General features: G+C 46.2%; 1 protein-coding gene across 3 annotated transcripts in view; it reads left to right on the forward strand.

Moving 5' to 3' along the window:
* NT5DC1 (5'-nucleotidase domain containing 1) overlaps positions 1-27,413 on the forward strand; it is a 375,186-nt gene that overhangs the window by 199,437 nt on the left and 148,336 nt on the right. The window contains exon 7 of one of the 3 annotated variants that reach the window (XM_068231331.1): positions 4,510-4,581. The exons of the other annotated variants lie outside the window; for them this stretch is intronic. Coding sequence (XP_068087432.1) covers positions 4,510-4,581 — 72 coding nt within the window. The remainder of the gene's footprint in view (positions 1-4,509; positions 4,582-27,413) is intronic. 3 annotated transcript variants of the gene reach the window in all.

Here is a 27,413-nt window from a genome sequence, read left to right on the forward strand (position 1 = left end):
ATTCGCGCGAACTTCGGTGGTTCGCGTTCGCGGTGAACCGCAAACTATATGCGAGTTCGACCCGCCCCCTATACTACATCATTAGGGTCAACTTTGACCCTCTACATCACAATCAGCAGACACAGGGTAGCCAATTAGGCTACACTCCCTCCTGGAGCCCACCCCCCCACCCCCTTATAAAAGGCAGGCAGCGTCAGCCTTTTCACTCACTCGTGTGGCTGCAGTAATTAGAGAAGGGAGAGAACCTGCTGTATAGACATAGGGAAAGCTTAGTTAGGCTCTTGTGTTAGGCTTGCTAGCTTGCTCCTTGCTGATACTTATTGCTAAAAAGCACTCCTCATCCTCAACAGCTCTTTTGAGAGCAGGCAGGGTAAAGATGACGGCCAGAAATGAGTCAGCTGACCAGGCTGGTCAGCTGACTCTGGCTCCACTCCTCATTGGTCCAGCACTTAGGGAGGTGCTGGAGAGATGCATGTGTATATATACTGCTGGCTGCTCAGTTGCTGGTTGTCTGGTGTTGCGAACACATACGTGGGAGCACTCAGACCTGTAGTCAGATCCTTAAGTGTGCCGGGACCAGCTGGAGCTGTAATCCTACACTTAGCTAGATTCTGTTGATAGCTAAAGTACTAGTTTGATTGTGATTATCTGTTATGACTTTTTGCCTGCCTGACTATCCTCCTGAACTCTGATCTTGTACCTTGCCATTCTGATACTCTGTTGCCGAACCCCGGCTCGTCCTTAGACTCTGCTCCTGCCTCCTGATCTTGTACCTCGATATTTCTGATACCCTGTTGCCGAACCCTGCCTATACCGAGACTCCGCCTCTGTCTTCTGAATCTGTACTTTATCTGTCCGTGTGTTTACGACCTGGCTTGTCCGACCTCGAGAACCGACCTTACTATTGGAGGCGGTTCCCCGTCCTGTTAGTGACACTTCCTCCTGAGTGTCACTTTCAGACCATCCTTCCTACTCTCGACCTGACTCCTCCCGCCTTGGAGAGTTCAGGTCTTTGGAAGGAATCCGTGCAGTACTCCTTACTGCACTGAGGCCTAGTCCTCTAAGTGTTATTGTTGCACCTAACACTACACTCTACTCAGGTGAACAGAGGTTAGCTGGTATATCGGATTATCGGTGATACTGCAGATCACTTATAATCTGGTATATATCTGTATTCCCAGTGATACTGCAGATCACCGGTAATCAGATCCTCTCTGTGCTTCACCAATCGTTACAAGTCATTTCTGCAAAAGGATTCCCGACCAAGTATTGAGTGCATAACTGAACATAATTATTTGAAGGTTGACTTTTTTTTTGTTTTAAAAACACTTTTCTTTTATTGGTCGGATGAAATATGCTAATTTTTTGAGATAGGAATTTTGGGTTTTCATGAGCTGTATGGCAAAATCATCAATATTAACCACTTGCCGACCGCACGCTTATACCGTGCGTCGGCAAAGTGGCAGCTGCAGGACCAGCGACGCAGTTCTGCGTCGCCGGCTGCAGGCTAATTAATCAGGAAGCAGCCGCTCGCGCGAGCGGCTGCTGCTTCCTGTCAATTCACGGCGGGGGGCTACGTGAATAGCCTGCGGGCCGTCGATCGCGGCTCGCAGGCTAAATGTAAACACAAGCGGAAATAATCCGCTTTGTTTACATTGTACGGCGCTGCTGCGCAGCAGCGCCGTAAGGCAGATCGGCGATCCCCGGCCAATCAGCGGCCGGGGATCGCCGCCATGTGACAGGGGACAGCCTGTCACTGGCTGCACAGGACGGATAGCGTCCTGTGCAGCCCCGATCACCGGGGATGAGCAGGTAGGAGAGGGAGGGGGAATTTCGCCGCGGAGGGGGGCTTTGAGGTGCTCCCACCCGCAACAAGCCTGCCCACCAGAGCGATCAGACCCCCCCGCACACCATCCCCATAGGGGGGAAAAAAGGGGGGCGATCTGATCGCTCTGCATGAAACATGATCTGTGCTGGGGGCTGCAGAGCCCACCCAGCACAGATCACAAAAAATAATGCTGGTCCTTAAGGGGGGGTAAAGGGTGGGTCCTCAAGTGGTTAAAAGAATAAAAGGCTCGGAATTACTTCAGTTGTGTGTAATGAATCTAAAATATATGAAAGTCTAATGTTTATCAGTATATTACAGAAAATAATGAACTTTATCACAATATGCTAATTTTTGAGAAGATCCTGTATATTTAAAGCAAAGCCGATCAATTCAACTTCATGGTTTGGTTGCTGGTGCTAAGTGGTGTACTAGTGGTTTGGGCCTGCACTGAAGTGGAAAATAGGACTACCAGTTGGGCACTGGGCAGTGAACGGGGTGCTATTAGTGAGGCAATAAATAGTACCAGTCAGATTGAAGCCAGCACTGAGGGTGAAAACAAGACTGGTGGTATGGCAGTGGATTGGGTACTGTTGCTGAAGTTCAAAACAAGAGTTAGAATTAGTACCAGAAAAAAAAATGGGGTACCGGTTTCTTTTGTCGTTCTGTCTCGTTTCGATATGTTTACTTCAATGGTATTGGTAATGGTATTGGTACCATGCACTTACTGATACTCGACTATTATAGCATTACGACTGTGCTTTTGTTCATGAATTTGGTGATTGTACCTTACAGTTAGTGTAACCCCTTCCTGATCTCCTGTTCATTTCCCAACCTCCATTCTCAAATGTAAAAACTCTATCCTCCATCCCCCATTGTTAACCTCTTCCTGATGCCCATCACTAATCTGCTTACTACTGTTAACTCCTCCTTAATGCTTAACCATAAACTAATACAGGGTTTATCTGAGGCAGAGGCTCAAGCTCCAAGGTGCAGTAGCCATGAGGACACATCCTTCTGTCCACCCTCCCCCCTCCAACGTTACAGAGCTGTGATCAGGGCAGCGAAACAAGAACTGCCCAGCCAGGCTGGCAGCGCAAGGGATGCAGGTAGGGGGGCCCAACTTTTTTTTCTCTCTCCCTCTGCTTGGGCTCCACCTCCTGTGCCCCCCCCCCCCATATGCAGACTCACCTCCACCAGGCTCCAGCCACTAGAGCTGCCTTCTGCAATGCCACTTTCCGCCTCTTTGATCAGAGAATAAGGATTTAGACAGTGGGCAGCACTGAAGAAGACAGGACCTGCAGTGGCTGGAGCTTTAGGGGCAAGTCTCTATTGTAAACCCTGCCTGCTGTACGTTGCTATGCATATGGAGTGAGCACATCAGAGAGACCACCAGACCCCTGCCCAGAATACTAGGAGGGCACACTAGAATAGAGATGGCTCAAACCTCCAATTTTCGGTTCGCGAACCTCGAATGCGAACTTCCGCAATAGACTTCAATGGGGAGGCGAACTTTGAAAACTAGAAACATTTATCCTGGCCACAAAAGTGATGGAAAAGATGTTTCAAGGGGTCTAACATCTGAGTTTTTGCATGGCAAAGTGGGATACACGCCAAAAGTCCCGGGGAAAAATCTGGATTTAACGCACAGCAAGGGCTGAGCTTTCAGATTCCGAATTTCGAGTTTGGCATCGGAATTTGGCAGTTCCAAGTACACATTCAAAACTCGAAAATACGGCAGTTCCGAGTATCGAATTCGGATTTCCATTGAAGTCAATAGTGCCAAATTCCGCGGTTAATTGGGAAGCCCCCGTACATGCTATCATCACCAAATTTGACATGTATATTAAGCAGATGAGTAGGAACAAGCTAAAAAAAATTTGTGAAAAGACCTTATAGTTTTTAAGCAAATCAATTTCAAAGTTTCATAGGAAAAATGGAAAAATTGGACAAGGGCTCTGGGGGAGAGGTGGAGGCTTGGCCGCCCCTCTCCTCCAGAGCCCCCCCATACCATGGACCATGCGGGCAGGTATAGCTCAGGGTGCGAAGCCCCATGTGGCCGGGACTCCACATTCTGGCTATCCCAGCCTGCATGGGGACAAGGGGTTAAGGAGGCTTAGGAGGGGGACCCCACACTGTCTGTTTTCATGAAATGTATAAAATATGTAAACATAACTCGGAATGCAGTAACCTGTTCTGAAACAAGTGTCATTTTACACAGTTTAAAAACCATTTTTCCTATGAAACTTTGAAATTGATTTGCTCAAAAACTATAAGGTCTTTTCACAATTTTTTTTTACCATGTTCCTACTCATCTGCTTAATATACATGTCAAATTTGGTGATGATAGCATCTATGGGGGCTTTACAATTAACCACGGAAGTTGGCACTATTGAATTCAATAGAAATGCACTCGGAACATGAAAATTTGGAACACGAAAATTCGGAACACGAAATTCGGTTTCCGCATGCAGTACACCGAATTTGGGCAAAATCGGAATTCAGCTGTTCTGATCAGCCCTATGCACAGCAGCGTTTTGAGGGCAGAAATCACATTGCATGCTAAATTGGAGGCCTAAAGTGCTTTACAACATCTTGCATTTGTATACATCAATCAGGGAGTGTAATTAGAGTACTGGTTCACACTGACAGACCAAACTCACTGTATAATGCACCCCAAACAGATGTTTCTGTAGTGACGGCTGTGCTGGACTGGTGCGCACCATGGCGAGATTGCTCTTCCTCAGTGATATCAGGTAATGTCTGACTTCCTTATCAACTTTCAATGGTTCTTTCTCTACCATTGCTAAAGCTTACATCTATTTTTTTTAAATTACTTTTTCTGCTGGCTGTTCAGTACCGTTAACGAGAATCTGTTATATAGGGCAAGTCTTCCATTCATTCAACTGTGTGAAACTTTTGATGGTACTTTCTCAGTACCATGGTGACTACGGGTAATGGCAGGGGAATAAGGGTTCGATTCCGATCCGGAGTGGGAGCCTGAGAAACGGCTACCACCATACATCCACGGAAGGACCCACTGTGCTGTATAAGTAATGTACCTGCCCTGACTGTGCTTTGCAGACCAGGCATCTGTGGTCAGGTGGACCCTTGACCCAATGCTGTGTGCCAGAGATGACACAACTTGCCTTTACCAAGAATCTGTTATGGAGGGCAAGTCTGCCATTCATTCAACTGTGTGACTGATAAACAAGTTTCCATATTACTTTCTCAGTACCATGGTGACCACGGGTAATGGCTGGGGAATCAAGGTTCGATTCCGGTCCGGAGTGGGAGCCTGAGAAATGGCTACCACCACACATCCAAGGAAGGCAGAAGGCACGCTGTGGGCAAAGGAGGAGGAACGGCTACCACCACACATCCAAGGAAGGCAGCAGGCATGGCATGCAAGTCCCGACTCAGGTAGGTAGTGGCGAAAAATAACAATACAGGAGGACTTTCGAGACCCTGCTGTATATGAGACAAATTAACTTTAAATCCTTTAACAAGAATCTGTTATGGAGGGCAAGTCTGCCATCCATTCAAGTGAAAGGTATGCACTGACTTGACTAATACAATGTGCAGTCACACAGGTGCAGTGAAAGGTATGCAGTGACCGGTGTTACAATACAATGTGCAGCTGTCACACAGGTGCAGTTAACAGGTATGTACGGACTGGTATATTAAACAGTGTGCGGTGACACAGGTACTGTGAACAATTATGCAATGACTAGTATTACAAATGTGCAGCTGTCACACACACAGGTACCGTGAACAGGTATGCAGTGACTGGTATATAATATAACACTGAGTGCAGTCACGTAGGTGCACTAAATAGGTATGCAGTGACAATACAATGTGCAGCTGTCACACACACACAGGTACCGTGAACAGGTGCAGTGACTGGTGGTATATAACACTGCATGCGCTCACATAGGTAGGTGTACTGAACAGGTAGGTATGCAGTGATTGGTATTACAAATGTGCAGCTGTCACACACACAGGTACCATGAACAGGTGCAGTGACTGGTGGTATATAACACTGCGTACGCTCACATAGGTAGGTGTACTGAACAGGTAGGTATGCAGTGATTGGTATTACAAATGTGCAGCTGTCACACACACAGGTACCGTGAACAGGTGCAGCGAATGACTGGTATATAATATAATACTGCTTGCGGTCACGTAGGTAGGTGCACTACTGAACAGGTATGCAGGGATTGGTATTACAAATGTGCAGCTGTCACACACACAGGTAGTCACTGAATGTGCTGGGCCTGGCAGTGGCACAGTAGGAATTACCAAGGGGCCAAGGTCCAGCAGCTGTGACTGACTGACAGGGCTGTGTATGCAACACAAGTGTCTGTGGGACACACACACACAAAAAAAAAATAGATCACAAGAACAACGCGCGCGCGTCACTCTAAACCTAGAGGGACTATGTGTCCCAGCCACACCAGCACCGCTCTGCGGTGCCTCAGTAATGCGGTGCCTCAGTTTTCTGGAATGCCGTGTAATCGGAAAATGTGAATGATGAATAACTCGGCCAATTCCTGAGCCGAGGGGAGTTGTTTTAAGGGCACAAAATGGGCCATTTTGCTAAAGCGGTCGACCACCACACAAATGACCGACATGCCTTCAGATCCGGGAAGCTCACCCACAAAATCCATGGACAGGTGGGTCCACGGCTCACTCGGGGTGGGCAAAGGCTGCAAGGTACCGACAGGTGCCAGCCGGGAGGGTTTGCTTTTTGCACATATCGCACACTCCCTAACATATTTTCTGCAATCCGCTGCCAAGGAAGGCCACCAGGCACATCTGGCCACCAGATCTTGTGTTCTAGATGCCCCAGGATGCCCAGCATTCTTGTGCCCATGGAACATCTCTAGAACCCGGAGACGAAAAGGTAGGGGAATGAACATAACCCCTGCGGGCTTCCCTTTCGGGATGTCCTGTTGGAAGGGAACCAAAGTCTCCTTCAAATCTTCCCAAGTTCCAGTTGCTGCTAGTACCAACTTCTGGGGAACAATGGTCTCTGGAACGGAGAGCTGTGCTGTCTCTAGCTCGAAGTACCTAGATAAAGCATCTGCTTTAACATTTTTGCTACCCGGAGTGTATGTAATAATGAAACTGAACCTAGAGAAAAATAACGACCATTGAGCCTGACGGGGGCTCAACCTCTTAGCCCCCTCAATGTATTCTAAGTTTTTGTGATCAGTGTAAACCGTGATCGTATGCTCTGCTCCCTCTAACCAATGTCGCCATTCCTCGAAAGCCAATTTAATGGCCAGGAGCTCCCTGTTGCCTATATCGTAGTTCCTCTCTGCTGGGGAGAATCTACGAGAGAAGTAAGCACACGGGTGCATCCTACCCTGCAAGCCTGATCGCTGAGACAGCACAGCCCCCACTCCGACCTCTGAAGCATCTACTTCAACAATAAATGGGAAAGAAGTATCCACATGTCTGAGGATGGGTGCCGAACAGAATAGATCCTTCAGGGTGGAAAAAGCATGTAGAGCCTCAGGGGACCAGTGAGTGGTATCTGCCCCTTTTTTAGTGAGACTGGTAAGGGGAGAAATGACTGTGGAGTACCCCTTTATGAACCGCCTATAATAGTTAGCAAAACCGAGAAACCGCTGAAGAGACTTCAGCCCAACCGGCTGAGGCCATTCCAGAACAGCGGAGACCTTGGCAGGGTCCATAGACAGGCCCGTGGTGGAAATTATGTATCCCAGGAAGGCGACAGACGTTACTTCAAAAATACATTTTTCAAGTTTTGCGTATAAAGAATTTTGCTTCAGTTTATTCAAAACAAATTTTACATGGGTCCTATGTTCAGAGAGGTTGTTGGAGAAAATAAGTATATCATCTAGGTAGACTAGAACAAATCTCCCCAACACCTCCCTGAAGACCTCGTTGATGAGTTCCTGGAAAACGGCCGGGGCATTACATAGCCCGAAGGGCATCACCAAGTACTTGTAATGCCTGTCCGGTGTATTAAAGGCCGTTTTCCACTCATCGCCCTTTCTTATGCGTATCAGGTTATACGCACCCCGCAAATCCAGCTTAGAAAAGATCTTAGCGTCGTTGATCTGTGTGAATAAATCGTCTATCAGAGGCAGCGGATAGCGATTCTTGACCGTAATCTTATTAAGACCCCGGTAATCAATGCAGGGCCGCAGGCCTCTGTCTTTTTTTTTAACGAAAAAGAAACCTGCCCCAGCAGGCGACCGGGACGGGCGAATGAAACCCTTGGCCAAATGTTCACGGATGTAATCTTGCATGGCCAATTTTTCGGGCCCCGACAAATTGTACAAATGGCCCCGGGGGGGCACACACCCTGAACGGAGATCGATGGGACAGTCGAAAGGGCGATGTGGGGGTAACTTATCCGCTGCCTTGGGGCAAAATACGGCAGAATATTCCATATACTGTTCAGGAACCCCCTCCACCTGAACCCTCGTTTGGCCCAAAGTCACCCTCCCTAAACATTGCTGAAAACAACGATCTGACCAGGAAATTAATTGACCAGTGGCCCAATCAATGTGTGGGGAGTGCAGGTGTAGCCATGGCATGCCGAGTATAATTGTGGAGGTGGCCATATGTAACACAAAAAGCTGTAACGTCTCCCAATGTAATGCCCCTATGGTAACTCCTACCTCTAGTTGTCAGAGTCAGGGAAGGATTCCTCTGCAGAGGAGAATCATCCACTGCCGCAACCTGCACGAGTGGATCCACCGGCGTGAGCGGAACCCCCAATTTCTTAGCGAACTCGAAATCCATGAAATTTGCCGCGGAGCCTGAATCAATAAAGGCTTCCGTGACGTCGGTTTTATCTTCCCATGAAACTGTACAGGGAAGAAGCAACCGTCCTTCTTTTAGGGGCGTGAGTTGGGCGCCTAGGGTGTCACCCCTTACAACTCCTAGGCGGTAGCGTTTCCCGCCTTATTCTTATCTGGCTTAATGGGACAATCTCGTACCCTATGTCCTCCCTCACCACAGTATAAACATAACTGTTCAGTCATTCTCCGTCTTCTCTCCACTTGGGTCAGCTTAGACCGACCGATCTGCATCGGCTCAGGTGGAGGCACGACTGGAGATGATGAGACCGAAGGAGATGGAGTTACCGTGGGTGCTGCGTAAGATGTTACCCTGACACGGTGAATGCCCCTAGTCTGTCTTTGATGACATAGCCTACGGTCGATTCGAATGGCCGATGAGATGGCCTCATCGACTGTTTTGGGCTCGGGTTGGCTTAACATTAGGTCAGAGACCTCATCCGACAGCCCAGACAGGAAATAATCTAACAAGGCATAGGTATCAAACCTGGCCGTAACTGACCACCTACGAAATTCTGCCGCGTAATCTTCGACTGAGTCTTTGCCTTGCCGCAAAAGCTTGAGCTTCCGTTCAGAGGTCGCAGCAAGGTGTGGGTCGTCGTATATTACTGCCATGGCTTTAAAGAATTCCTCTACTGAGGTCAGAGCTGTATCTGTAGGAGGCAGGTTGTATGCCCAGGACTGGGAGTCACCAGTTAACAAAGTTTTAATAAAAATGACCCGTTGGGTCTCAGTTCCCGAGGATCGGGGTCTCAACTCGAAATATGATAACACTCTACTCTTAAAATTTGGAAAGTCAGATTTGTGGCCGGAAAATTTATCAGGTACGGGCATACGTATGTCATCACTAGGAGGGGATCGCACCGAATCAACTGACGTCTGGAGGGTTCGCACAGAGCCTGATAGGGCGTCAATTAATGCTTTGTGCTGGCCCAGTGCTTGATGAATGTTATCCACCGAAGTGGCAAGCACATTCAGAGGGTCAGCGCGTGCGTCCATCTGTCTTTTGGTCTGGCGTTCTGTAACGATTGGTGAAGCACAGAGAGGATCTGATTACCGGTGATCTGCAGTATCACTGGGAATACAGATATATACCAGATTATAAGTGATCTGCAGTATCACCGATAATCCGATATACCAGCTAACCTCTGTTCACCTGAGTAGAATGTAGTGTTAGGTGCAACAATAACACTTAGAGGACTAGGCCTCAGTGCAGTAAGGAGTACTGCACGGATTCCTTCCAAAGACCTGAACTCTCCAAGGCGGGAGGAGTCAGGTCGAGAGTAGGAAGGATGGTCTGAAAGTGACACTCAGGAGGAAGTGTCACTAACAGGACGGGGAACCGCCTCCAATAATAAGGTCGGTTCTCGAGGTCGGACAAGCCAGGTCGTAAACACACGGACAGATAAAGTACAGATTCAAAAGACAGAGGCGGAGTCTCGGTACAGGCAGGGTTCGGCAACAGGGTATCAGATATATCGAGGTACAAGATCAGGAGGCAGGAGCAGAGTCTAAGGACGAGCCGGGGTTCGGCAACAGAGTATCAGAATGGCAAGGTACAAGATCAGAGTTCAGGAGGATAGTCAGGCAGGCAAAAAGTCATAACAGATAATCACAATCAAACTAGTACTTTAGCTATCAACAGAATCTAGCTAAGTGTAGGATTACAGCTCCAGCTGGACCCGGCGCACTTAAGCATCTGACTACAGGTCTGAGTGCTCCCACGTATGTGTTCGCAATGCCAGACAACCAGCAACTGAGCAGCCAGCAGTATATATACACATGCATCTCTCCAGCACCTCCCTAAGTGCTGGACTAATGAGGAGTGGAGCCAGAGTCAGCTGACTCTGGCTCTTTACTTTCGCAATAGCTCGCAAGGCTGACTGGGACCTCTAAGTATGTGCTTCCTTTCTGTAATCTGATATAATTATGCTGTACATAGGTAGTCTAGATGTAACATAGAGTAGATACAAGAAGACCTGGGTATCTTCAGTAGGAAGATACTCAAGCAGCTGTAACGCAACATGGAAGTCTGCTTTGCCAGGAGATGATAAACTGTATCTATCTGTATTTCTGTTACTTGAATAAATAACGTAAACATTGAAGAAGCCTGAGAAAAGTCTATCTCCTGCTTGCTGTGTGAAGAGTCATGTTTGCAAACTCCTGCTGATGAGTTTGCTGGTGCCGGAGCAAAAGGTGGATATTACAAGAGGTCATGCTCTCTCTCTCTTCAAGGGGTAACCACCGAGAGCAGAGAAGGTGTGTGAGCACGAACATCGAAAAGTGAAACCTAAAGAAAAGAAACCAGGTACGGGTGGGTTCAGAAGCTGGGATCTGCGGTTCAAGCCTTTTTAGGGGGGATTGTTATAATTTAAGTAGGCCTCAGTTATTTGGACTGAGTTAGTCAAAAAGGCTTGATGAGCAGACCTGCCCTTTAAGGGGATTTTCTCTGAGAGAAAATCTGCAGTTCGGTCAGCAGAACTAGAACATACCAAGAAGCTGTTCTAGTACAAGGCCGCAGGTCTCCCTGACCTGCAGATGTACCGCCACTAGAACAATAAACATAAGCCATGTTATGTAAATATCCACAGGCCTGCATGTAGGTCAAATGCCTCATTGATTATTAATCGAGTAGGTGTGTATGATGACCCCACAAGTGGGTCCACCAATAGACGGATATAGGGGATGGCGAAGATGATGTCATATTTAACTCTTTCCTAGTCGGTATTAAATCTGGGGTGAGCGATGGAGAGGTCATTCTGCTCTTTACTTTCGCAATAGCTCGCAAGGCTGACTGGGACCTCTAAGTATGTGCTTCCTTTCTGTAATCTGATATAATGTATGCTGTACATAGGTAGTCTAGATGTAACATAGAGTAGATACAAGAAGACCTGGGTATCTTCAGTAGGAAGATACTCAAGCAGCTGTAACGCAACATGGAAGTCTGCTTTGCCGGGAGATGATAAACTGTATCTATCTGTATTTCTGTTACTTGAATAAATAACGTAAACATTGAAGAAGCCTGAGAAAAGTCTATCTCCTGCTTGCTGTGTGAAGAGTCATGTTTGCAAACTCCTGCTGATGAGTTTGCTGGTGCCGGAGCAAAAGGTGGATATTACAACTCAGTTATTTGGACTGAGTTAGTCAAAAAGGCTTGATGAGCAGACCTGCCCTTTAAGGGGATTTTCTCTGAGAGAAAATCTGCAGTTCTGTCAGTAGAACTAGAACATACCAAGAAACTGTTCTAGTACAAGGCCGCAGGTCTCCCTGACCTGCAGATGTACCGCCACTAGAACAATAAACATCAGCCATGTTATGTAAATATCCACAGGCCTGCATGTAGGTCAAATGCCTCATTGATTATTAATCGAGTAGGTGTGTATGATGACACCACAAGTGGGTCCACCAATAGACGGATATAGGGGATGGCGAAGATGATGTCATATTTAACTCTTTCCTAGTCGGTATTAAATCTGGGGTGAGCGATGGAGAGGTCATTCTGCTCTTTACTTTCGCAATAGCTCGCAAGGCTGACTGGGACCTCTAAGTATGTGCTTCCTTTCTGTAATCTGATATAATGTATGCTGTACATAGGTAGTCTAGATGTAACATAGAGTAGATACAAGAAGACCTGGGTATCTTCAGTAGGAAGATACTCAAGCAGCTGTAACGCAACATGGAAGTCTGCTTTGCCGGGAGATGATAAACTGTATCTATCTGTATTTCTGTTACTTGAATAAATAACGTAAACATTGAAGAAGCCTGAGAAAAGTCTATCTCCTGCTTGCTGTGTGAAGAGTCATGTTTGCAAACTCCTGCTGATGAGTTTGCTGGTGCCGGAGCAAAAGGTGGATATTACAGCCATCATCTTTACCCTGCCTGAGTGCGCGCGCGTCACTCTAAACCTAGAGGGACTATGTGTCCCAGCCGCACCAGCACCGCTCTGCGGTGCCTCAGTAATGGGGCCATGCGCGCTAACCGCCGCGTCCAACGCGGCGGTTATTCCGCACTCCGTCATGCCCTGCACGGGGACAGCCGCCTCAGACTGAGTGGAGGCGGCTGCCTCCCCGTGCTCTGCCCCGCCGTGGGCGGAAAGAGCCGCCTGCCGCTGACTCATGGCGGCGGCTCTTCCGCGCTTCATCACATGACTGCTTCAATGCGGCGTGGCATGGAGGCAATCAGCCTGTGGCACTGCTCAGGTGTTATGGAGGCCCAGGATGCTTCGATAGCGGCCTTAAGCTCATCCATCTATCTGTATTTCTGTTACTTGAATAAATAACGTAAACATTGAAGAAGCCTGAGAAAAGTCTATCTCCTGCTTGCTGTGTGAAGAGTCATGTTTGCAAACTCCTGCTGATGAGTTTGCTGGTGCCGGAGCAAAAGGTGGATATTACAATTGGTGCCGTGACCCCAGCGCTGCCTAGCAGAAAAGGCAGGCAAGGACCGGGCCAGATGTCAGTCTGTTATCTAGTTTTCCAGGACTTCCACAGTAACAAGCGGAGGAGACGCTGAGACGCTCGCTAGAAACTTATCGAGAAGAGATAAGTGGTGCTGCCAGGCTGCGAGGAAGCCGGGCGCACGGAATGACGTTCGAGTAATTACAGTGGCGAAGGTTCGTGGACTGAATCATATAGGTGTGATTGTACACACTACCAGTAAATTGTGTATTTGAATCCCATGAGTGGGGTGTGCACTTTTTTGCAGGTAAGCACTCATCTGTTTTTAAGTAGCGCTGTTCATTTCTTTTCTATGTGTGATTGTACACACGCCTAACGCCAGAATCCAGATCGTGGGCTGTCCCGGGCGGCGGCTTGGGGTGCAAGTGCCGTAGTGGTGGCGATCTGCTGAACGAAGGAATCAGTAGCCCGAGGGGGTCCAGAACTTCGCGAGAAAAACTTGACCGATGCTGTAACGAATGGTCATTTGGGGAGAACGTCTCAAGACACTGGCAAGTATAGTGTTTCATTTGTTTAATTCTAATGCAAGTGTTTGGTATTACATGTTGACAGTTTGTTCCAGCAGTGCTTTCTCTCTAAGGTTTCCAGTGTGTGTTCTTACTGGTTTTCCTGTATTGTTTTTTTTCCTCTCTCTCGGGTTGTGCTAGTGGCTGCTGTGTGCAGTTTTTGTTTGTTCTTTCTCTTTCTCCCGTGTGTCCAACGGGAGTATGGGAGGTTTGCCAGATATGGGTGTCCCCCGCAGGAGAGATAAGGGGGGGGCTAAGGCTTTCGAGTAGTAGAGGAGAAGGAGAGAGAGGGAAGAGAGAGGAGACTGGTAATGAGAAAAGTGAGAGAGAGACAGCATGTTTTTTTCCCCCTGTCCATAGGGGTGTTTCTGAGATGTTCTGCAAGCTGGTTCCAGTTCAGTGCTATTAGTTAGTGCTATGTGATGTTTCTGTAATTTCAGCATGATTCAGTGTCATGGGTTTTCTTGTTTTTTTCTTGCGGATCGCAGAGCGTAGGTTTAGTGGGAAGGGGGGCCAATACAGGGCATCCTCCCACCCCCCTCTCTAGAGATTGGGGGAAGCACGGTTAAGGTTTGTGTCCGTGGATATCTGCTAACAGCTGGAAGATTTGTTCAGTTTTGTCACTCCGCATTCCAGGCAAAGGTTTATGCTAGGAGTAAAGTTTGACGTAAATATAGTGACAGCTAGTGTCTCCCTCGTAGGCTATAACATAGGGGGATGATTTCATTTGGCTTTTTGAAGTTCCGGTGTAGTTGTGGAGAATTCCTTCTGTTCAGGATGTTTTTTTTTCCCTCCATCTACATGTCCAAGATAGTAAACTTCTCAAACTGCTGTGCATACTATGCCTTGTATGTTCTATGTATGTTCTAACTGTTTTTTTCTGAAGGTGCATAGGATTAAGTGGTTGCTATGGGGGACTGACATAGCAGCCATCTTGGCTGGCATGCCATGACTCAACATGGTGTCGGGTTTCTGAGAAAGCCACTCCCATCTGCATGATGTATCAGGAGGGGAGGGGGCGGGAAGCGCCCACTGATAAGCACGCCCCGATGGCAGGGGGGAGGATGTGCTGGGGGGGATCCCACGTCCCATGTCACAGCTGTGCACAAGGCGCCGTGCACGGAAGCAGCTGGTGGGAGGGGGGTCCAGAGTGGGGACAGTAGAGAGATTCTACTGAGTTTCTTGGCTTCCAGATGATTTCCTCAGAAGAAGTCTGGACACAGGGAGTGTCCGCATACGTGAGCCAAGCAAGTTGCAGGCTCACGGATAGGAAATGTTTCCCAGCTAGGTGCAGGGAGACAAGAAACAGCGCAGATCAGAAATGGGTCTGTACTGAGTTGCTTAAGGGATTATTCCTGTAAGTGGGGCACCTTAATGGGTGTTGCATGAGTTCCCAACAGTGCAGCAAGGGGGTGCCGGAGTTGGAAAAAAGGGAGTTGACCAATCCGGGTTTCCGTCGGCGCTGTTGCAGAGCGGTAACGTTTTTTTCCGGCTTTTGTCGTGGACAGGGCCAGAGCTTGACTGAGAGGTCTATGCTGGGCTGGGGCTGGTTTTTGTGCGTTTTTTTTTCGTCCACTGATTGGTCAAATATGTTTTTCCCAGCTCCTATCAATTGTAGCACAAAGAACAAAAACTGACTGCAGTTCATGGGGCAATTATACAGATGATAGAATTGCCATGTACAGAGTGACAGTGTATCAGTACGCTGTTTGCCATGTGACTACCTACCATGTGGGCATTCAGGGATCTGCATACAGGCATGTGACGCTGGTATGCTTAGCCCTGCACCCTGTGTAGTTTAAGTGCAAAGTGCTCCTTCCTACAGGGAGGCAGCCGTTTTTTTGTGAAGTCTGGGGGTAGTGGCACGGCAAACATTGATCAGAGGGTACAACACACAGAACTTCTAGCAGAGCTGGTATCGCAATGAAGTTCTAGATAAGTCAATGCGAAAATGAGTAAGAGCATTGCAGGCTCACCTGCAAAGCAGCAACAGGTGTGGCATCCGTAATCTGTGCATGCGACGGCCGCGCATGGACAGATAAGTGGGGATGTGGAGTGAGCTGCAATGAGGTGAGAGCTTCCAAAGGTGAAGTCCGCGGGAGCATATTTTAAACAGGTAAGTACTGAGGATAGTACTGAGGTAGGGGGTGAAGTTTAACTCCAATCTACCAATAAGAGTAAACAGAGTTCATGAGAACCATAGAGCAACGAGATCAATTACGATATATATTGATCAATTTCAAGTGTACAGAGTACAAGCCGCAGGGCGAATCCCAAATCATTAATAAGAATTGATTTGTTTGTATTTCGATTTCAGGGCAATATGGAATCAAGACAGCTGCAGTGCTGGCAGCAAAGATGGAGATGTCAGTCGGATAAGCGAAAGGTTCCAGATGCCAATCTAAGTTTGGAGAAACACGAGATTCCTGAAATTGGAAAGAGACTAAAACACGAGATTCCTGAAATTGGAAAGAGACTAAAAACCGAGGTTCCTGAGATCGGAAAACGTCTAAAAAACCTGTCTGAGCAAAGCATAGTGCAAATTGCTCATGTTTTTCTTTCCCAAGGTGGTGCTTTTATAATGAAGAGTACCGTGCTGATGGTGATCCTAGGTTGCCATTCCATCCTAGGAGAACGAAGAGAGGACATTCTCATGTATAATAAGGGGTTAATGAGAATGCAAGGCCCAAGCATGTTAATTTTGGTTGACAAAGGTACTAATCCTTTCACACCTCCCTCCGCTTGGCACAGAAGGACCATGCAGGGACGGAGGAAAAGAGCACTTGTGCCAGGAGAAAACAAATTTCATGGCACAATGTGGGTGAAAGGGCTGAAAGGTCAGGTGTGCTGGAAGGGTGACGTGAACGGCAGTGTAAACCTGCTATTGAATGTCACACTCCCAGAATCGATGCACCGATCCAAAGGTTTGTTAAAAGGTACCTTGCAGTACAATGGGTACATGCAAAAGGTGGAGTGTGTGATTCAGGGGTACCTTGTCTTGGTTATGCAGAGTGAGATGGTTCCAGATTGGAGAGGAACGAGCAGGAGGCGTCAATTCTTTTACCAGAGAGACGCAGGGGACAACATCACACTCTGGAGCTACCAACAGAGAGTGCCTCTGAAACAACTATACACACGTAAAAGCTGGAAAGCCGAGGGTTGGTGGTTCTCGAAACAAGAAGTAAAAATCGAGATCAAGCCACATTTCCAGGTGACAAAGAGGGTGGGGAGAGCGGTCCCGGGGGAGGGAAAGCCCACACAGGGAACCCCATTCACACCACACGGGTCACAACAGGGGACGATATTACACAGTCCATATGCAGCCACTTATCCTCATACTAGGTGGGTAAGTGAAGAGGTACTCTTAATTGAAAGATTGCAGAGAGTACTGTCTTCCCGACCTCAGGTACATATTGTGCCTCAGGACGTAAGGGGGGAAGAGGTCCAATCAGGACGGTTGGGGGCATATTTTGTCAGGGAGAGGCTTAAAGATCCTGTCCAACTGAGATTGGACAAGGGGAGATATATTAATTTTTCTGGAGAAGGATCTTTTGCATGGCAGCTTCGAGATGTTTGGGTGAACAAAGGGAAACGGTGCAAGATTCCTTTAGGCACCGCCACTTCCTTGGTTCCCACCTCAACCCGTGTCTCACACCAGGACCTGAGAGGTCAACCTTTTTTGGTGCTAGACGGGGAGGTGAAGCAAGTAGAGTTGTCCTCATGCGGGCAATTCTTGCAGAAGTACCTGCGTTGGCCGGGGCAAGTCAAATTTAGTGAAGAAGCCTGCAGGCTCAAGAACGCAGAATGCGAGGATACCATTCAAAAGATCCACCCTGAAGCCCAACCGATAGTTCCGGTGGCTGAAGGAAAGGTTTGGTTTTTTAACATAAGGTCTAATGATACATTCAAGGTAGATTCTCATAATTGTTCCGATAAGGGAGATTTTCCAAGGGGAACATATTGTGGGAGCGGAGATCCCATATGGATCCAGTCATCCAGGTTGGATGACGTTGTTTCTCAAATTGTTAAGAGAACTCTAAAGTGCAAAGTTTCACGGGTAGTTCCCGTCCTGAAAGAGAACACAACATGGGACAAAGGGGAACAGGGTTTGATCCAAGACGACCACATTTTGTTACAAAGGTTAAACAAACAGTACACGAAGTTAGAGGTAAGATTTCACCATGATACAGGTGATCTTAACGAGGTAGAACACAAAAATGAGCAGGTGAGTGCCAGTCTGACCTGGTGGACAGAGGTTCCGGTGATGTTCCAGGGACACTCGGACGGGGCCTCTGCAGTTCCAAAGTTTTTTCTACACCCACTGGTCGTCTGGATGGGGATGACAACGTTAGGCATCATTATCCAGGTGAGGTTGCGTGTTAAAATTACGTAAAACAAATTAACCTGGTCCAGAGATTGGTGCCTCATAAACAATCTCCTGAACCGATATTTTCAAATTAAGGGATATACAGGGTTACGGGTATAGGTTTAGTAGTACCTGTGATGGAGCTGATTGTATAAAGGCGTTCTTTTAGAAGGCACCTGGCACTGCTCCCTTGAGTAACAACCAAACGAGTTTCACTTTTCTGTGGTCATGCAAGTTTGTGAGTGATACGTAAGTGACGCAAATGCTGAGCATGTGGTATAGAGGGACTTAGAAGTAGGGCCTTCCCAGAGAGCCTGGTTACAGGAAGACCAAGAGGTCGTGCTCTCTCTCTCTTCAAGGGGTAACCACCGAGAGCAGAGAAGGTGTGTGAGCACGAACATCGAAAAGTGAAACCTAAAGAAAAGAAACCAGGTACGGGTGGGTTCAGAAGCTGGGATCTGCGGGTCAAGCCTTTTTAGGGGGGATTGTTATAATTTAAGTAGGCCTCAGTTATTTGGACTGAGTTAGTCAAAAAGGCTTGATGAGCAGACCTGCCCTTTAAGGGGATTTTCTCTGAGAGAAAATCTGCAGTTCTGTCAGCAGAACTAGAACATACCAAGAAACTGTTCTAGTACAAGGCCGCAGGTCTCCCTGACCTGCAGATGTACCGCCACTAGAACAATAAACATCAGCCATGTTATGTAAATATCCACAGGCCTGCATGTAGGTCAAATGCCTCATTGATTATTAATCGAGTAGGTGTGTATGATGACACCACAAGTGGGTCCACCAATAGACGGATATAGGGGATGGCGAAGATGATGTCATATTTAACTCTTTCCTAGTCGGTATTAAATCTGGGGTGAGCGATGGAGAGGGCATTCTGCTCTTTACTTTCGCAATAGCTCGCAAGGCTGACTGGGACCTCTAAGTATGTGCTTCCTTTCTGTAATCTGATATAATGTATGCTGTACATAGGTAGTCTAGATGTAACATAGAGTAGATACAAGAAGACCTGGGTATCTTCAGTAGGAAGATACTCAAGCAGCTGTAACGCAACATGAAAGTCTGCTTTGCCAGGAGATGATAAACTGTATCTATCTGTATTTCTGTTACTTGAATAAATAACGTAAACATTGAAGAAGCCTGAGAAAAGTCTATCTCCTGCTTGCTGTGTGAAGAGTCATGTTTGCAAACTCCTGCTGATGAGTTTGCTGGTGCCGGAGCAAAAGGTGGATATTACAGCCATCATCTTTACCCTGCCTGAGTGCGCGCGCGTCACACTAAACCTAGAGGGACTATGTGTCCCAGCCACACCAGCACCGCTCTGCGGTGCCTCAGTAATGGGGCCATGCGCGCTAACCGCCGCGTCCAACGCGGCGGTTATTCCGCACTCCGTCATGCCCTGCACGGGGACAGCCGCCTCAGACTGAGTGGAGGCGGCTGCCTCCCCGTGCTCTGCCCCGCCGTGGGCGGAAAGAGCCGCCTGCCGCTGACTCATGGCGGCGGCTCTTCCGCGCTTCATCACATGACTGCTTCAATGCGGCGTGGCATGGAGGCAATCAGCCTGTGGCACTGCTCAGGTGTTATGGAGGCCCAGGATGCTTCGATAGCGGCCTTAAGCTCATCCAGAGTGTTGGGTCTTGCGTCTCTCAACTGTCTTTTCACAATATCCCACAGATTCTCTATGGGGTTCAAGTCAGGAGAGTTGGCAGGCCAATTCAGCACAGTAATACCATGGTCAGTAAACCATTTACCAGTTGTTTTGGCACTGTGAGTAGGTGCCAGGTCGTGCTGAAAAATGAAATCTTCATCTCCATAAAGCTTTTCAGCAGATGGAAGCATGAAGTGCTCCAAAATCTCCTGATAGCTAGCTGCATTGACCCTGTCCTTGATAAAACACAGTGGACCAACACCAGCAGCTGACATGGCATCGCAGACCATCACTGACTGTGGGTACTTGACACTGGACTTCAGGCATTTTGGCATTTCCCTCTCCCCAGTCTTCCTCCAGACTCTGGCACCTTGATTTCTGAATGACATGTAAAAGTTGCTTTCATCCGAAAAAAGTACTTTGGACCACTGAGCAACAGTCCAGTGCTGCTTCTCTGTAGCCCAAGTCAGGCGCTTCTGCCACTGTTTCTGGTTCAAAAGTGGGTTCATGCTTCCATTGCTGAAAAGCTTTATGGAGATGAAGATTTCATTTTTCAGCACGACCTGGCAACTGCTTACAGTGCCAAAACCACTGGTAAATGGTTTACTGACCATGGTATTACTGTGCTCAATTGGCCTGCCAACTCTCCTGACCTGAACCCCATAGAAAATCTGTGGGATATTGTGAAGAGAAAGTTGAGACGCAAGATCCAACACTCTGGATGAGCTTAAAGAGAGTCTGAAGCGAGAATAAATCTCGCTTCAGACCTCAGAGTTAGCAGGGGCATGTGTGCCCCTGCTAAACCGCCGCTATCCCGCGGCTTAACAGGGGTCCCTGATCCCCCAAATCCCCTCCGTAATGAGGGGGAGCGCTTCCTGGTTGGGGCAGGGCTAACCGCTGCAGCCCAGCCCCACGCGCGTCTGTCAGCGCATATCTCCGCCTCTCCCCCGCCCCTCTCAGTCTTCCTTCACTGAGAGGGGCGGGGGAGAGGCGGCGATGCGCCGCTGACAGACGCGACTGGAGGCAGGGCTGCAGCCATTAGCCCTGCCTCCAGGAGCGACCAAGTCTGCGACCAAGTGTCGCAGTGGGGGGTTTGGGGGTCAAGGGACCCCCGTTTAGCGGCGCTATTGCGGCGGTTTAGCAGGGGCCTATGAGCTCTGAAGCGAGATTTATTCTCGCTTCAGAGTCTCTTTAAGGGCGCTATCGAAGCATCCTGGGCCTCCATAACACCTGAGCAGTGCCACAGGCTGATTGCCTCCATGCCACGCCGCATTGAAGCAGTCATTTCTGCATAAGGATTCCTGACCAAGCATTGAGTGCATAACTGAACATAATTATTTGAAGGTTGACTTTTTTTGTTTTAAAAACACTTTTCTTTTATTGGTCGGATGAAATATGCTAATTTTTTGAGATAGGAATTTTGGGTTTTCATGAGCTGTATGCCAAAATCATCAATATTAAAACAATAAAAGACTTGAACTACTTCAGTTGTGTGTAATGAATCTAAAATATATGAAAGTCTAATGTTTATTAGTACATTCCAGAAAATAATGAACTTTATCACAATATGCACATTTTTTGAGAAGATCCTGTAGTTAGAGCATTCTTACAGAAAGCTAAAGCTGTGTGCATGCTTCTCTAGTTGCCTGTAGTGCATCCACATAGGCACTTTAGTTTATTTTCTGTATTCTCCTTATTTTATGCTTTACAAGATCAGTTGTGTGTAAGTAATGAGTTGTGCCTAAAACCAATACAGTGCATATAGAAAAATACATATTGTAAATTGGACTGATATAATTAGTTAAACTCTTTAAGGGCCCTGACATACCAAAGAGCATTTTGCGGGGTTTTTTTTTTTTTAAATTAAAACTGCATTAAAACTGCAGTAAAATTGCGGCAAAACCACCCGTCATCGTGATAACCGCAATTTTGCCGCTAATTTACTGTGATTTTAATGTAAGTAAATGGAGACATTTTTAAAAAAATGTAAACGACACGCAAAACGCTCTTTGGTGTTTCAGTGCCCTAAGATGCAGGTAACGGCAGCAACAAAATTGCATATACAGGATCTTCTCAAAAAATTAGCATATTGTGATAAAGTTCATTATTTTTTGTAATGTACTGATAAACATTAGACTTTCATATATTTTAGATTCAAATACACACAACTGAAGTAGTTCAAGCTTTTTATTGTTTTAATATTGATGATTTTGGCATACAGCTCATGAAAACCCAAAATTCCTATCTCAAAAAATTAGCATATTTCATCCGACCAATAAAAGAAAAGTGTTTTTAAAAGAAAAAAAAGTCAACCTTCAAATAATTATGTTCAGTTATGCACTCAATACTTGGTCGGGAATCCTTTTGCAGAAATGACTGCTTCAATGCGGCGTGGCATGGAGGCAATCAGCCTGTGACACTGATCAGGTGTTATGGAGGCCCAGGATGCTTCGATAGCGGCCTTAAGCTCATCCAGAGTGTTGGGTCTTGCGTCTCTTAACTTTCTCTTCACAATATCCCACAGATTCTCTATGGAGTTCAGGTCAGGAGAGTTGGCAGGCCAATTGAGCACAGTAATACTTTGGTCAGTAAACCATTTACCAGTGGTTTTGGCACTGTGAGCAGGTGCCAGGTCGTGCTGAAAAAGGAAATCTTCATCTCCATAAAGCTTTTCAGCAGATGGAAGCATGAAGTGCTCCAAAATCATCTGATAGCTAGCTGCATTGACCCTGCCCTTGTTAAAACACAGTGGACCAACACCAGCAGCTGACATGGCACCCCAGACCATCACTGACTATGGGTACTTGACACTGGACTTCAGGCATTTTGGCATTTCCCTCTCCCCAGTCTTCCTCCAGATTCTGGCACCTTGATTTCCGAATGACATGTAAAAGTTGCTTTCATCCGAAAAAAGTACTTTGGACCACTGAGCAACAGTCCAGTGCTGCTTCTCTGTAGCCCAGGTCAGGCGCTTCTGCCGCTGTTTCTGGTTCAAAAGTGGGTTCATGCTTCCATCTGCTGAAAAGCTTTATGGAGATGAAGATTTCATTTTTCAGCACGACCTGGCACCTGCTCACGGTGCCAAAACCACTGGTAAATGGTTTACTGACCAAAGTATTACTGTGCTCAATTTGCCTGCCAACTCTCCTGACCTGAACCCCATAGAGAATCTGTGGGATATTGTGAAGAGAAAGTTGAGAGACGCAAGACCCAACACTCTGGATGAGCTTAAGGCCGCTATCGAAGCATCCTGGGCCTCCATAACACCTGAGCAGTGCCACAGGCTGATTGCCTCCATGCCACGCTGCATTGAAGCAGTCATTTCTGCAAAAGGATTCCCGACCAAGTATTGAGTGCATAACTGAACATAATTATTTGAAGGTTGACTTTTTTTGTTTTAAAAACACTTTTCTTTTATTGGTCGGATGAAATATGCTAATTTTTTGAGATAGGAATTTTGGGTTTTCTTGAGCTGTATGCCAAAATCATCAATCTTAAAACAATAAATGGCTTGAACTACTTCAGTTGTGTGTATTTGAATCTAAAATATATGAAAGTCTAATGTTGATCAGTACATTACAAAAAATAATGAACTTTATCACAATATGCTAATTTTTTGAGAAGATCCTGTATATATATATATATATATATATATATATATATATATATATATATATATATATATATATATATATATATATATAAATATATATATATATATATATATATATATGTGTGTGTGTATGTATATATATACAGTGGTGTGAAAAACTATTTGCCCCTTCCTGATTTCTTATTCTTTTGCATGTTTGTCACACTTAAATGTTTCTGCTCATCAAAAACCATTAACTATTAGTCAAAGATAACATAATTGAACCCAAAATGCAGTTTTAAATGATGGTTTTTTATTATTTAGTGAGAAAAAAAACTCCAAATCTACACGGCCCTGTGTGAAAAAGTGATTGCCCCCCTTGTTAAAAAATAACTTAACTGTGGTTTATCACACCTGAGTTCAATTTCTGTAGTCACCCCCAGGCCTGATTACTGCCACACCTGTTTTAATCAAGAAATCACTTAAATAGGAGCTATCTGACACAGAGAAGTAGACCAAAAGCACCTCAAAAGCTAGACATCATGCCAAGATCCAAAGAAATTCATGAACAAATGAGAACAAAAGTACTGTAATTGAGATCTATCAGTCTGGTAAAGGTTAGAAAGCCATTTCTAAAGCTTTGGGACTCCAGCGAACCACAGTGAGAGCCATTATCCACAAATGGCAAAAACATGGAACAGTGATGAACCTTCCCAGGAGTGGCCGTCCGACCAAAATTACCCCAAAAGTGTAGAGAAAACTCATCCAAGAGGCCACAAAAGACCCCAGGACTACATCTAAAGAACTGCAGGACTCACTTGCCTCAATTAAGGTCAGTGTTCACGACTCCACCATAAGAAAGAGACTGGGCAAAAACGGCCTGCATGGCAGATATCCAAGGCGCAAACCACTTTTAAGCAAAAAGAACATTAAGGTTCGCCTCAATTTTGCTAAAAAACATCTCAATGATTGCCAAGACTTTGGGGAAAATACCTTGTGGACCGACGAGACAAAAGTTGAACTTTTTGGAAGGTGCGTGTCCCGTTACATCTGGCGTAGAAGTAACACAGCATTTCAGCAAAAGAACATCATGCCAACAGTAAAATATGGTGGTGGTAGTGTGATGGTCTGGGGTTGTTTTGCTGCTTCAGGACCTGGAAGGCTTGCTGTGATAGATGGAACCATGAATTCTACTGTCTACCAAAAAATCCTGAAGGAGAATGTCCGGCCATCTGTTCGTCAACTCAAGCTGAAGCGATCTTGGGTGCTGCAGCAGGACAATGACCCAAAACACACCAGCAAATCCACCTCTGAATGGCTGAAGAAAATCAAAATGAAGACTTTGGAGTGGCCTAGTCAAAGTCCTGACCTGAATCCTATTGAGATGTTGTGGCATGACCTTAAAAAGGCGTTTCATGCTAGAAAACCCTCAAATAAAGCTGAATTACAACAATTCTGCAAAGATGAGTGGGCCAAAATTCCTCCAGAGCGCTGTAAAAGACTTGTTGCAAGTTATCACAAACGCTTGATTGCAGTTATTGCTGCTAAGGGTGGCCCAACCAGTTATTAGGTTCAGGGGGCAATTTATTTTTCACACAGGGCCATGTAGGTTTTGAGTTTCTTTCCTCACTAAATAATAAAAACCATCATTTAAAACTGCATTTTTGTGTTCAATTATGTTATCTTTGACTAATAGTTAACGGTTTTTGATGAGCAGAAACATTTAAGTGTGACAAACATGCAAAAGAATAAGAAATCAGGAAGGGAGCAAATAGTTTTTCACACCACTGTATATATATATATATATATATATATATATATATATATATATATATATATATATATAAGTACCTGACTATGAACTCATTGCTATGATAGATGGTTTGTAGAAAGAAAACTACTTGGAAGGCAGCAGACTTGCTTTCTGGAATGTGAACCTTTATCAAGCTAGGTCAAGCAGTATTCCTCTAAAATATCTGCCATAGATATCAATTTCTACAGCCTGTCATAATGTTCAAGAATCCCTGGAATGCACAATTGCTAAATAAAAGTAGCATATGTGACAGCGTTTTTGTGACTGTTGTTTTACCCGGTAATCCAAATAGATTCTGCTTAGCAAACACAAGTCATTGTTTCTTGGATGGATCAGCTATAGTATATCCTAATGGCACATATAAATTTATACAGTTTATTATTATGTAGCGCCAGCATAGACTGTGACACATCACATTTGCAGAGTATGGAGACAATTACATTATACAGACAAGGAATGTACAGATAATACACATACAGTATAGCCAGTAGGAATTACAAAGCAGAAGGGCAAGCAATCAACAGCAATGTCATGCACATCTGGAGGAGTTGCACTGCCCTCCCAAAAATTATAGTCTAAAAAATAAGGGAATGACATGTATAGTGAAGACAATTGGTAATATGAATCAAAAAGTGAGCGATATACAGTATCCTAGGCCAGATTATTTGCATGTTCATGTGGAGAAAGTTTTGGCTCCGTTTGAAGGAAGGGCATGTGGAAGAGAGTTCCAGCAAAGAAGGGAAGCTTGTGAGAAATCTTGAAAATGGGTGTGTGAAGAGGTGTACATCTTGGGTAGTATTTCATTATTACTTCAGCAACATATGAGAGGGACCTGTATTATACATCCAGGGCCACCTTCTGGGCATCACAGGGGTGACTGCTGTGTGGGGCCCAGCAAAACAGTGTCACACACAGGCCCCAGCTGCAGTCTGTGTCTGTCCTTCTGGCTGCCCATTAATGTGGGAAGAGGTGCCGGGAGGCTCATCCAGGAGTTAACTTAGTCAGTTAGTGAATAAAGTAATCCTGATTAGAGATGGGCCGAACCTCCGATTTTCGGTTCGCGAACCCTGTTCATGAACCTCTACCAAAGGTTCGGTTCGCGAAAAAGTTTGCGAACCACAATAGACTTCAATGGGGAGGCAAACTTTGAAAAATAGAAAAAATTCTACCGGCTGGAAAAATGATAGAAAACATGTTTCAAGGGATCTAATACCTGGAGGCAGACATGATTGAGTGAAATACACATCAAAAGTCCCAGGCAAAAAATCTAGATTTCACACTAACCCCTATTTTAAGGTCAATTTTCAATTACAGGCCTGCTCTGCTCCTTCCCTCCCTTCCTCCCCTTCTACCTATTCCCTCCTCTCATCTGCCAGAGAATTATAGTAGTTCAAAAGCCAGCTTACATACCGTGGCTGGGAATTGAACCCAAGTCTCACTGTGTGGTGGGCAAGTACCTTAACCGCTGTACCACCAACACTACTAACTGAAGCTAGCCTAGCATGTACCATTTCTGCTCAATCCAAGAGAAAAATTAGACAAGACAAATAACATTTATATCACGCTTTTCTCCTGGCGGACTCAAAGCACCAGAGCTGCAGCCACTAGGGCACACTCTATAGGCAGTAGCAGTGTTAGGAAGACTTGCCTAAGGTCTCCTACTGAATAGGTGCTGGCTTACTGAACAGACAGAGCCGAGATTCGAACCCTGGTCTCCTGTGTCAGAGGCAGAGCCCTTAACCATTACACCTTCCAGCCACTGCTTAAGGATTTGTAGCCAGACATGGCCTTGTCTTTTGTGTTCAACAGTTGTCCAAAGAGAACCCCAGATAACCAGGCACTGTACCACCAACACTACATGCTGAAGCCAGCCTAGCATGTACCATTTATGCTCAATCCATTTATGCTCAAAAATACAAGAGAGAAAGAGAGAGATGAATCTACCTGGCTTATCTGAGGTTCTCTTTGGACAACTGTTGAACACAAAAGGCAAGGCCGTGCCTGGCTACAAATCCTTAAAGGGACACTTAAGTCAAACAAAAAAAATGAGTTTTACTCACCTGGGGCTTCCAATAGCCCGCTGCAGCTGTCCGGTGCCCTCGCCATCTCCCTCCGATCCTCCAGGCCCTGCCGGCAGCCACTTCCTGTTTCGGTGACAGGAGCTGACAGGCTGGGGACGCGAGTGATTCTTCGCGTTCCTGGCCACAATAGCGCCATCTATGCTGCTATAGCATATATAATATACCATATAGCAGCATAGAGGGTGCTAATGTGTCTGGGAACGCGAAGAATCACTCGCGTTCCCAGCCTGTCAGCTCCTGTCACCGAAACAGGAAGTGGCTGCTGGTGGGGCCAGGAGGA

This window comes from Hyperolius riggenbachi, chromosome 4 (assembly GCF_040937935.1).
Source record: "Hyperolius riggenbachi isolate aHypRig1 chromosome 4, aHypRig1.pri, whole genome shotgun sequence".
NCBI lineage: Eukaryota > Metazoa > Chordata > Amphibia > Anura > Hyperoliidae > Hyperolius > Hyperolius riggenbachi.